This window comes from Salvia miltiorrhiza, chromosome 2 (genome assembly GCF_028751815.1).
Source record: "Salvia miltiorrhiza cultivar Shanhuang (shh) chromosome 2, IMPLAD_Smil_shh, whole genome shotgun sequence".
Lineage (NCBI taxonomy): Eukaryota > Viridiplantae > Streptophyta > Magnoliopsida > Lamiales > Lamiaceae > Salvia > Salvia miltiorrhiza.
The window spans coordinates 69,644,471-69,657,112 of NC_080388.1; the positions used below are offsets into that span (position 1 = coordinate 69,644,471).

At 36.9% G+C, this 12,642-nt stretch overlaps 2 protein-coding genes across 2 annotated transcripts; one reads left to right on the plus strand and one right to left on the minus strand.

Annotated features, from left to right (window-relative positions):
- Positions 1–69: 69 nt before the first annotated feature.
- LOC131008695 (high affinity nitrate transporter 2.7) lies at positions 70–3,522 on the minus strand. The gene is made up of 3 exons (XM_057935704.1): positions 2,551–3,522; positions 2,105–2,480; positions 70–599 (listed from the first exon to the last, which is right to left on the minus strand). Exons 1-3 carry the CDS (start codon positions 3,311–3,313, stop codon positions 332–334), a joined length of 1,407 nt encoding a protein of 468 aa, XP_057791687.1. The 5' UTR covers positions 3,314–3,522; the 3' UTR covers positions 70–331.
- Positions 3,523–9,734: 6,212 nt separating this feature from the next.
- Positions 9,735–12,406, plus strand: LOC131008669 (pentatricopeptide repeat-containing protein At2g13600-like). The gene is made up of 2 exons (XM_057935636.1): positions 9,735–12,161; positions 12,253–12,406. Exon 1 carries the CDS (start codon positions 9,782–9,784, stop codon positions 11,948–11,950), a length of 2,169 nt encoding a protein of 722 aa, XP_057791619.1. The 5' UTR covers positions 9,735–9,781; the 3' UTR covers positions 11,951–12,161; positions 12,253–12,406.
- Positions 12,407–12,642: the final 236 nt, after the last annotated feature.

Consider the following 12,642-nt stretch of genomic DNA (forward strand, 5'->3'; position numbering starts at 1 on the left):
CAATGAAAATTTTACAACTAAAATAAACACACCCTAATAAATAAATTTGGAAAGTTCAAACCAAATAAATTTATAACTTTAAAGAATTTATTACCAATTTATCGAATATTAATTACACAGATTTTCCTATAAACAAGACCCACAGCGATAAGGCGTGTGTAATTGTATTCAATAAAGATAAAAAATTCCCGTGAATATACCAAAACAAAGAAGTATCCGTGACGGAATCTCTTTCTTTATTTGATGGTCGACATAGGCCATCAATGTAGATGACATAATCACTTATGAAAACGACCAAATAAACTAAAAATACTACTGTATGAAACAAAATTTATGTAGTGGTTGATGGAAGCAAGTTTTGATATTGATCATCGTCATAAGATTGTATTTGTGATGAATTAGGGCCACAAAGCATTCCTCCAGACTCAGGGAAGTAAAGTAGGGTGATTGGAAGAGCACAAACAATCATCATCAATCCCATAACTGAGATTCCTGTTTCTGTCGAAATTCTTTTTGTGCCTGAAAATAGCAAATATTGTGTGAATACTGCACCCATTGTTCCACCGCTGCCTGTCATGCCTGAAATTACTCCCAGATACCTTCAAAAGAGAAAACCTTAATTACTTCATAGTTATTTATTGTAAAATTAATAGCTTTGTTGATGCCATCATTGTTTGCTTTGGTTTGCTTAGGGGTAATGGAAATATCTATAATTATTTGAAGTTGAGTGTAAGCAATGGAGTTCTTAAATTTGAATTTATGGTTAGGTGTTATTCATATGGAAATTGTGCAAGAGCATCAAGACCTCCCAATTAAGTGTGCTTTAATTTATTGTGGTAGATGAGTGTATGAATGGATCTTATTTTGGTATTAAAGCAAATGTGTCCCACCAGTTGTTTAAAAATGCACATTTGTATTCGCTCTAATTAATTATGGCTAATAAACTCGAATTGGTATTAATAAATCATAATTTAGAATTAATAAACATTGATAAAAAAAAATACTAAATACTAGTAATTTGGGATAACTGATAAACTTTGATTAATTTGGATAAATAAATCCTATTTCTTTGAGATAATTGATTTAAACCATATTTAAAACCTTAATTAGGAGTTTAGTTAAATCCTAAGTGCGTATAACTAATTTATCCTAATTGAGAAATTTAAACCTTAATTAAATTTTAATAATATATACTTTTTTTTGATAAATTATATATGAAAATAAAGAAAATTTAAAAATCGTACGACAAAGGATTCAAAGCTAGGACCTCATGTCTTGGCATTAGCCTCTTATCGTTTGATCAACATTAATTATACTAATTAATTACTAAGTATTAAATTTGTCCATGTGGTGCTGACGGCTGCACACACACAGTTTTTTGCATTGTTTTAATGCTTTTAAGCTTGACTTGGTGTTGAATAAAATTTATGACATAATAAAATCTATTTTTTGCATTGTTTTAATGCTGTAACGTTGACTTGTTGGTGAATATAACATAATAAAATATAATTCATTAAGTAAATGTGATACTAGCTAAGATTTAAATTTAATATTCATATTCTTTATTTCAAGGGGGAAAAGTGAAGTTATACTATTATGGAATGCATGGCATCATAAATATACATGCGCGTGACATGTACTATATATAGTGAGTGGTGCATGATAGGCAGCAAAACACAAAATAGCATATGCATCAAACCATGATAATATGCTTTGCTTTTTCGGTAATATACTCGGAACCAGTAAACTATATAAAACATGATAACTACTAATCAAAGGTCGCCAACTATATAATATTAATAAAATATCTCTCTCTACCCTAAAAAAAACTATATAATATTATGTTTGATCAATTTCATATTCCCACCCGATTTTAAAAAATATTTCAACAATATCTTCACTTTCCAATTCATACAACAAATTTAATTAATATTCTCAAATCTCAATTCTTCGACCGAATTTGTCAATTGAAAGTGTCGAATAATTTGGTACGACAAAATTCTAAAATTATTAGTATAACACATTTTAAAAGTCGTGTAGAAAATGCAGAGTTATTACTTGTTAGAAATATTATATTTTAAATAACAATAAAGCGTAGAAATACCTGGTGGAAACGAAAGGTACAACTCCGAAGGTAAGCCCCGAGGCGGCTTGCACAAAAAAGGAGAAACAACACATCACCATAACGGAGCCCCACAAGGTGGCGACGCGCCCCAGCCAAAAACACAGCAACCCCGCCGCCGTCATCACCGCCCACAAACTCCACAGCCGCCCCCTCATCCCGAACCTCCTTCCCATCGCGTCCGACGCCACCCCTCCCGCCGGCCGCGACACCACGTTCGCCAGCCCAAAGCTCGCCGCGATCGCCCCCGCCGCAGCCATGTCCACCCCGAACCTCTCGTAGAAATACTCGTCGATGATATTATCCGTCGTCAATTCCACCCCGAAGCAGAAACCATACGTCAACCCTAAAATCCAACCTGATAATAAAACATATAAATATATCAATTAATAAGACGCTTTCTCTTTAATGCAAAAAAAAAATCCAACCTCTATAATTCTTGAGCCCATTGAATAAGACACTCATTAATGAATTTCCCGACGAATCCGATTTCTGTTTTCGTCGGTATTTTCCGTGGGGAAGGTCCTGACCGAAGGCGAGGACCATGAGCGCCGTCGCGACTTGCAGAGCGGCCGGGACGACGAAGGCCGCGCGCCAGGCGGTGGAGGAGGAGATTTTCGCGGTGGCGGTGAGGAAGGAGTAGATGAGGGGCATGATGAGCTGGGTGAGGCCGGAGCCGACGTTGGCCCAGCCGGCGGAGACGCCGTTGGCTACGCCGACGACGTTGCCGGAGAACATGGAGCTCATCCAGAACTGGCAGGCGACGAAGTTGGCGAGGGAAAAGCCGATGAAGAAGCGGGCGGCGATGAAGGCAGCGGGGGAGGAGACGAATGCGAGGGAGAGGACGGCGGGGGCGGTGACGAGGGAGATGGCGGCGGAGGCGGCGCGGGGGCCAAAGAGGTCGCAGGCGGGACCCATGGCGAGGCGGGATAGGATGGAGCCGGCGAAGGCGGCGATGCCGGCGGAGCCGACGTCGGCGTCGGAGAGGAGGACGTCGCGGCGGATGGCGGGGAGGAGGGGCGGGACGGCGAAGGTGGAGAAGAAGCAGGAGAAGAGGGAGAGCCAGGCGAGATGGAAGGCGCGCATGTGGGGGCCGGAGAGGGAGAATGGGCGGAATTGGGTGGCGCGGTGGAGGGAGTCGACAGGGAGGGGGTAGGGGAAGGCGGCGGTGGTTTTGGAAGGCAGATCCATCGTGGCTGCCGTCGCCGCCTACGGGTATATCAGTATTTGTTGGTTTTTCCGATTATAGCAGCACCAATATAGCATGCCAGAGGTTAACTCTATATTATATATAAACCATTTCACAATATGGAAGTATATATACTATATAGCGTTGTCGCAATTGCACTTCAGGATCACCTGCCATATATATTCTCATCACTCGTCACCTTATTACTAGCTACCTAGTGTAAGCATGGCACGTACGGTATGGATTATATATTAAAATAGACAGTCTTATATCATAATTAAAGATTATAAAAACTTAAACAGATAAAAATTAGTCATTTCTAAATTTAAAGTACTGTTTTACCTTTAATTGACAAATTAAAAACTAAATTCACAACTAAGAATGTAAATTATGTTAGTCCATTTTATGTGACTTGGTAGTTAATCTAAACTCTAAAGCATGGTAGAATTTCTTTGTAAAATTTGGTAGCTTATATATCCAATATTGATTTGACATTTCCAGGTAAACTTTTTTTTTTTTTGCAACGATGTAAATTTTACTAGTTTTTATAATCTTTTATGTTGAATTTGTCCGGCTATATATATAGGCAGTTCCAGTTTTTAGTTTTTTTTTTTTTTTTCCGAAAAGGTATAGTTAGTTCCATTTAGTTAATTTTTTTTTAATTATCCATTTAGTTAAATAGACAATAAAGAGTTTTTGTTTTCGCTTTAAAAAGGATATAGAGTAGAAAATTAGAAATTAATTGTGTAGCTTCAGTAATCTTCTCTTTCTTATGTCAATGATATATGTCAAACATTTATTAGACTAGAACTTCCATTCGTGCGATGCACGACGAACATCGAAATTAAATGGCATGTTTAAATAATAAAAAGATATTTCATCTGTCTCATAAAAACATAAACAAAGAGAAATGTACGGGTTTTAAGAAATGTTAGTTGAAAGTTAAAGTAAGTGGAAAATGGGTCCCACTTTAGAAGGTGTTGTGAGAGTAATGAATTAATTAAGGAAAAGTAGTGGTGGACCATAATGTACTAAAATGGAAAGGTTCATGTTTTTGTGAGACACCCCAAAATGAAAAAATGTTCATGTTTTGTGAGACGGAGGGAGTATTAAATAAAATTAAAATATAAATAAATGAAAAATATGTTTTAATAATAAAATAAAATAATCCACATCAATTGCTCAATAAAATCTTGAATTTGAAATGTAGATTTTCAACTTTGTATTAAGTATAATGATAATTATAGTTATTAGATAAATTTAAATTGTTTGACAATGAAAATTGACATTACACATTATTATTATTATAGAGTATTAAGCGTCATAATAAATAAATTAATATTTTCATACCCAAATATAAATAAAGCATTTCTAAATGTTAAGGAAGAGAGAAAAAATAAAATATTTTTAATTTTAATTTTTTTATATAATTTTTTCATTTTAAATTTATTTTTGATGACTTTTTATAGTATATTAAGTATTTTTTCATGTACTAAATTTTATGATGTTTAGAAAAAAAAAAACTAAAGAAAAAAAATAGAGAAAAAAATGTGAAAGAAGAGAGAAAAATGGAGGAAAAAATTGGAGGGGGAAAACTCCTCTTTTATATATTATATAGATTAGATGGTGAAGAAAATATCTTGTGATAAGTAATTATGTACCAATTTCTTTTAAATTAACACGTACTTTATAAAAATATTTGTCAAATTGGAGTATAATTTAATTGATGGTAGCTGAATAATTTCTTTTACGTCGGTCCCGTATTCCAATAATATCTGTGGTGAGAACATTATTCAGTGCGACATAAATTTGGAAGAAGTCCAAGTGTAGGGAAAGTCCTATATTTACAACCGTAAGCATAACTTCTTTTGAATTGGTGGGGCCCTCTGCCATTCGCTCTCAAAAAAAGAGAATTCTCAATTTGTCACTCATTTTCTCAGAACCACAAACGAAATTAAATTTGTCTATTAATTTGAATTTCGGGATGACTAGTTGGTAATTTGGACAAGCACTCGTATTACGAAAATGTGGAATACTGTTGGTCCCCTCAGCCTCAGGTATATTTGAGTATAAATTTTCGATTTGATCAGTTGAAAGTTAGGATAATCTAATAAGCTAGCTTGATCAAGTTCCATGTTCAAATTGAATAAGTGGAAAGTTAATCATACCCAAACATTCAAGTGTATGGAGAAATACATCTGAATTTTTAAAAATTAAAAATTAAAAAAATAGCGTCAAAATTCGCTAACTTTTGATGAATTCTTATTTTTTCAATTACCAATAAACTTTTGAATGAGTATGACTTTTTCCATAAATTGCATCCTTATCCTAGACAACAAGCAAGATTCATCTTTAATAAACAATCATTTTCTACGACGATTCCAACAGCTCCACAAGAAAGGGATGAGACAACGACTTATAGTGCACAAATGAGAGTAGAATAAGAAATAAATATGAAATTAGGAGAAAATCAAGGCTATTAATTAAATCAATGACTAAAATCATGTTGTTTTATCTATTTTATCAAACAACGTTGTTTTCAAGTCAATATCAGTAAGCCACGTCACTTAGAAGTAGGGATGGCAGTGGATCCTGGACCCGGTCCAGATCCGTGGATCCAGATCCGATTTTACGGATCTGGATCTCAATTTTTTGGATCCGCGGATCTGGATCCGGATCTGGATCTCATTTTCTAAAACGGATCTGGATCTGGATCTTGAGATTTGAGATCCGGATCCGACCCAGATCCGACCCGTGGATCCGATTTTATTTAAAATATATTATTTATTTTTTATATTTATTTTATTAATAGTATTAGATATATTAAAAATTAAAAATAATAGAAAAAATAGAATAACTTTGAAAATTGAAACCCTAATTTTCTAATTCTCCTCTAACCTCTCCTCTCTCGGTTCCTCTCCAAATTTCCCTCACTCACCCGCCACCTCAGTCACTCTCCCTCACTCCCTCGCCCGGCCGCCGTCCGCCGCCTTACCAGTTCGCTGCCCGTCGCCCCACTAGTTCGCTCGCCCGCCGCCGGCGAAGGCGGGGACAGCAGCAGTTGCAGCACACGCGGCACGCACCCTTCTTCCTCCAGTTCGCCCGCCGCTTCTCTTTCCCTTCTCGGACCATTCCAGTTCAAGCTCGCGTTCCCCTTCGCCGCCGTCAGATGAAGCGCCGACGAGCCGTTTGAGGCCAGCGACTTCGACAGCTCGGGGTTCGCGCTGAGCAGCTTCCTCGCGAATTCGAGTTGGCCTAGGAGCGCCGCCGCGTGGAGAGGGTTAATTTCCGACGTGGAAGAGATCTCCGACGATCGGAGGATTTGGGGATTTTCCTTTAGGAGTTGCACCGATCCGTTTATTGTACTCCTCCAATTCTTTCCTGCAGACTGAATGAATGTCTTCGGCTTGCTGTTTTGTTTTGCTGTGCAGGAAGATTGCTGTTCCATGGATCCATGGATTTGGACCCGCGGATCCGCGGTTCTGGTGGATCTGGATCTGGATCTGGTATTGATGAGATCCGGTCCAGATCCGGCCCGTTGCCATCCCTACTTAGAAGTCAACAAAAGCATGGCCAGAAGACTTCGCTGTGGGAAAAATTAGACTCAAACAAAAATTTATGTATTTTACACTAATATTTGAAAATCATGAAAAAAAATAAGAATTTATCCAAAATTGGTGAATTTTAGCGCTATTTGTCCATAAAAAAATTGGTATCATCAAGTATGGTCTGATCAGTTAAGATTTAGGAGCGCGTTTTTCACTAATAGCAGAGTATGTGACCAATATCGTCACTCGTGGAAGATGTAAACCCAAATTATTTATACTAACTTCTATTTCACTGAAATTATGATTAAATCTTAAATTTTCAAATAATGTGTACAGTTTATAAATTATGCAGTTTGAAATGCAAGTGTAGCATACACACAGAACTGTATAATGGTTTTTGGAGATAAAACTCCTACATCCATTTTAACTCTGTTTTAGGCCACTAATTCAATTAAATTGCGTATTCCATTAATTCTTCGAATTTAATATTTCAACAGGCTAGGGATCATTATAAATGAAATTCTAAATGAGGCCCGTACCTAGGGATGGCAGTGGATCTTGGACCCGGCCCAAATCTGTAGATCTAGATCCGTTTTTTAGGGTTTGAATCTCAATTTTTTAGACTCGACGGATTTGAATTCGAATCTGAATCTTAATTTTTAAAACGGATTTGGATTTGGATCTTGAAATTTTAGATCCGGATCCAATCCAGATCCGACTCGTGGATCCGTTTTATTTGATATATATATTTTTTACATTTTAGTATATTTTTTTTATTAATAATATTAAATATATTAAAAATTAAAAACAATACACTATGGAGACTTTTTTTATTAGGAAATATAATTTGAAAGACCGAAGACTTGTTATCATTGACTTGAGCATTGAGATTTGTTTATTTTGATTTTTTAGTGACTTTGTGACTTCTTTTAAAAAAAAAAAATAATTTAAAAACAGTAGATCCATGGATCTGGACCCGTCAACCTGCAGAGCTGGATTCGTATCCCAAATTTTCATATCCGTTGGATCTGGGGCGGATCTGGATCCCATAAATTAAAACGGATTTGAATCTAATATTGATGAGATTCAGTCCAGATCGGCCCGTTGCCATCCGGCCCATCCCTACCCGTACCAATGTAAATTACTATATTCGTCCCTGAAAATTGTGACCTTATTACTATGATATTCCTGAAAATTGTGACATTTCTTTATATAAAAATGACCCCATAAATTTTTCTTCTCATTATTTATAAAAAAGATGAGACTCAATCTCCACTCAAACACAATTACCATATTTTTTTGAAATTTCGTGTCATCCTCACTGGATCACAATTTTTAAAGAGCGATAGAGTACATTTATTGTACTCTGATGAGTCACATTCTTAGTTTCGTGCTAACTTAGAAAAGAACCCTTATTAGTCGAAATATGATCCACAAATTACAAACGCAAAAGTAACATCATGTCTAACCAAACCAATGTAAGCCTTCATCCCAAGCAAGTGGTGATCAAGTATGTGTGGACATTTCAAATATCGATATTACCACCATATTTTCCAATTATGGCCTAAATTTACCAATTTTGAATCCCGACCAAAGTCTAGTGCACATATCATCGACGTAAGAAGTTTATTGGTACTCCATCTCCACTTACTACATGCGCATAATGGAATGAAATAAATATATGAATGGAATTGAGGGATAAAAAGAAATGAAAAACTTTGAAAATTATCATACAAGTAAGAATGGTGATTCCAAAAACAAATGTACCAACCAAATGAATAGAATGGAGGTAGGATTCATCATTTCATTCCCTCGTCCATTCTAACATGCCAAACATGTTTAGAGAGTGTTTCACTAAGTTTATTTTAGAGAACTTATAAGCTCCAACAATTTATTAGATGTTTTAAGAGTTTATAAGATATAATATTTCAAGAGCTTGTAAGTTATCAAAGTCTTTGGATAATTAAGCTTATAAATTAGAGAGAGGGGATTTAAAAATATATGAAATTGAAATGATATATATTGGAAATGAAAATTCGTATTTTTATGAGTTTATTGTTGATTATAAGATTATGAAAAAATAACTTGGAATTGATTAACTTATCTTTTTAGGAGTTTATTAGTTGTTCGTGTTTATTTTTACAGCTTATAAAATATTTATTAAATTATTTTATAATACAGTTTTCAATAATTGTAAGTTAGCCAAACAAACTCTTAATTAAATTATAATTGCTTAGATTACCAAATGAATACAAAAACGAGGGACATTTTTTTTTTTTGAGAAAGCGATAATAGATTTTATTGATCACATGAAGAACATGAAATATGGAGATGACCCACCACAAACGACGAAGGTACATTCCAGACATGATGTGAATTAATATTTCTCGCATCCTTTGCGAAACCATGAGCAATAGCATTCTGTTCAAAAACGAGGGACATGTTGAAGATACTTGAATGATATATTTCGATTAAAGGAAGGGAAGGGAAGCAAAGGCCATGATTTTTTCACTTGGTTGGGGGAATCAGGAAAGGAAGGGGAGCAAAGCCCATGATTTTTTAGTAGATGTTTAGTTATTAACTTTTTATTGATTCATTATTTAATTAATTTTTCACTTTTGAATTTTGGATTAATTTTAGTAGATGATTAGTATTTTGAATTTTATCAGCGTTATAAGTCTTAAATTACACCTTCTTTTTTGAGAGAGCAGTCTTAAATTAAACTATAATTCCTCCACTTTTCTTCAAAACAAAAATAAATCATTTTACGATTTTGGAAAAGCCGGCCCAACAAACTGCAGCCCAAGTTGAGGCGGGTTGAATTCGGATGCAGCCCGCTAACCCGAATCCACATTAACAGCGTCTAATAGAGAGAGAGAGAGGAGTAAAAAAATTGTGATTATAATTACATTCGACTCAAAAATGTTTTCTACTAATGCAAGAAAAAACTTGAATGCATTCATTCGGAAAAGCGTTTCTCTGCTAGAAATTTGCACAAACGAGAGGTTGATCAATCACGGAAACGCCCTCCACTGCCAATTAATCAAAATGGGACTCTCCTCCCACAAATACATCGCCGTAAAATTACTGATCATGTATCTAGACTCGAGGAAATCCCTTGAGATAAATCAGATGCTGAAGGGGTTCGATGGCTTTAATTTAGTCGTTCACAACTGTTTGATCAATGCAAACCTAAAATGGGGCAATGCGGCTGACGCGTGCCGCCTGTTCGACGAAATGCCTGAGAGAAATGAGGTTTCTTGGACCTCACTGATTTCTGGATTACTAAAACACGGGAAAGTGGATGAAGCGATCCATTATTTCAAGAGGAATCCATTTTCGGATGTGTTTTCTTGGACTGCAACGATTAGCGGGCTTGTATATAATAGGCTGAGCTTTCGAGCAATGATGCTGTTTAGAGAAATGCTTCGATTTGGGGTTTTGCCTAATGCAATTACTTTTACTTCTGTGGTTAAGGCTTGTATCGAGTTGCGGGATTTGGGATTGGCAATGAGTGTTTTGGGGCTGATTATGAAGCTTGGTTTTGAGGGAAATGTATGTGTCTTGAATTCTTTGGTTACTTTTTTTCTGCGGTTGGGCCACATTGATTCTGCGAGGAAGACATTTGATAGGATTCAAGTGAAGGATGTTGTTTCTTGGACGACGATGCTGGATATGTACGTTGAGATGGGCGAGTTGGTGGAAGCTCGTCGGGTGTTTGATGAGATGCCGGAGAGGAATGAGGTTACTTGGAGCGCCATGATAGCGAGATTGAGCCAGAGTGGCGATGCAGTGGAGGCGGCAAGGCTGTTTCAGGAGATGGTTCGTTGTGGTTTCAAGCCGAATATATCTTGCTATTCGAGTGTGATCAGTGCATTGGCCAGCCTGCAGGGTTTGGAAGGTGGGAAGAGCATTCATGGACATGTGTTGAAGAGTGGTGTAGATATGAATGTTTTCGTTGGTTGCTCTCTTATAGACTTGTACTGCAAGTGTGGGAATAGTAACGACGGGCGCTTGGTGTTTGATGCGCTTCCACAGAAGAATGTTGTCTGTTGGAACTCGATGGTCTCTGGTTATAGCTCCAATGGCCGGATTTCAGAAGCTGTGGAGCTGTTTAACCTTATGCCTCAGAGGAATAATGTGTCGTGGAACTCGTTGATTGCTGGCCATCTAGTTGTTGAGGATTTCGGTGAGGCCTTTGAAGTGTTCCATCACATGATTTTGTGTGGAGAGCAGCCGAGTAAATCCACTTTTTCGAGTGTGTTGAGGGCTTGCGCGAGCTTGGCCTCGTTGGAGAAGGGCAAGTATGCACACGCGAAAGCTGTGAAACTTGGGTTTCAGCGTGATCTCTTTGTTGACACCGCGCTCCTAGACATGTACGCCAAGTCTGGAGAGATCGGGAGTTCTGTGAAGATCTTTAATGGGATGGAAAACAAGAACGATGTAGTATGGACAGCTATGATTCAAGGGCTTGCTGAGAATGGATTTGCAGAGGAATCACTGCAACGGTTTGAGGAAATGGAATCCGTTGCCCCAAACGAGCTCATTCTTTTGTCAGTGTTGTTTGCTTGCTCTCATTGTGGTTTAGTTGATAAAGGGCTTGCTTACTTCAACTCAATGGAGAGGGTTTACGGCATCAGGCCGAATCAGAGGCACTACACGTGCGTGGTGGACATGCTGTCTCGAGCAGGGCGTCTATGTGAGGCGGAGAAGTTCATAACGAGTATGCCAATGCCATGTGAAGCTGAGGCGAATGCGTGGTCCGCTCTACTCAGTGGCTGTAAAACATACGGGGACGAGGAGTTGGGGGCAAGGGCGTCTGAGAAGCTCTCGGAGCTTGCTGAGGCGAAGCCTGGAGCGTATGTCCTCCTGTCGAACAGCTATGCTTCAGGAGGGCGATGGGTTGATGCGATGAACACGAGAAACATGATGAGCCGGAAAGGGATCAAGAAGAGCGGAGGTTGCAGTTGGATCGAGCTCAGAAATCGAGTGCATGTGTTCTATTCTCAGGATGAGACTCATACTCAATGGACACAAATGCAGTGGATTTTGCAGCTGTTGAATACTGAAAGACAATCATATCTGGCTTGAAAAATCTGGTCATTTTCTTGGTTAACTCCAACCCTATGTATGTGCTTGTGTAAAAGATGATTGGAAAAACACATACATCTATATGGAGGGAAATGAAGCTATTATTTGTGAATCAAGAAGATGGACAGAGATCAGTGTGACTTTGGACATCTTTTTGTGGAGCTAGCTTGGCTGCGGCTAGTTTTTATCTAGAGTTCCTAACAACTCACAGGTATATTAGATTTTAATCATTTTATAAAAGTTCAATATCTTGATGGTTTTGGATTTTCTTTGTTATTCTGATTATTTATTTCATATTCCAGATGGCATAATGACGTGGAACGGGGGTCATTTTATTGGGTGAAGTGGCCAATTTTATTTTATTTTTGGAAAAACATAGATAAATTTTATTGTTCCATCCCAATAATATGACTCGTTTATCGATCTTAATAGAAGTCAGTAATGACAATTTTCATACCCAATAAATACCCATTTTTTCAAGTATATATTGAAGCCAATTTTATTTGGAGTTATAATTATTTATGAGCGATGCTATTTGGGTCAATTTAATTCGGATCAAATGTAATAAATTCTCACATTTGAATATAAAAAGTCATTCTTACCCTTGATATATTTTTTATAATTTAATATATCAATTATATATATATATATATACCTATATATATATATTAATTTCATTAAATATTTTGTAT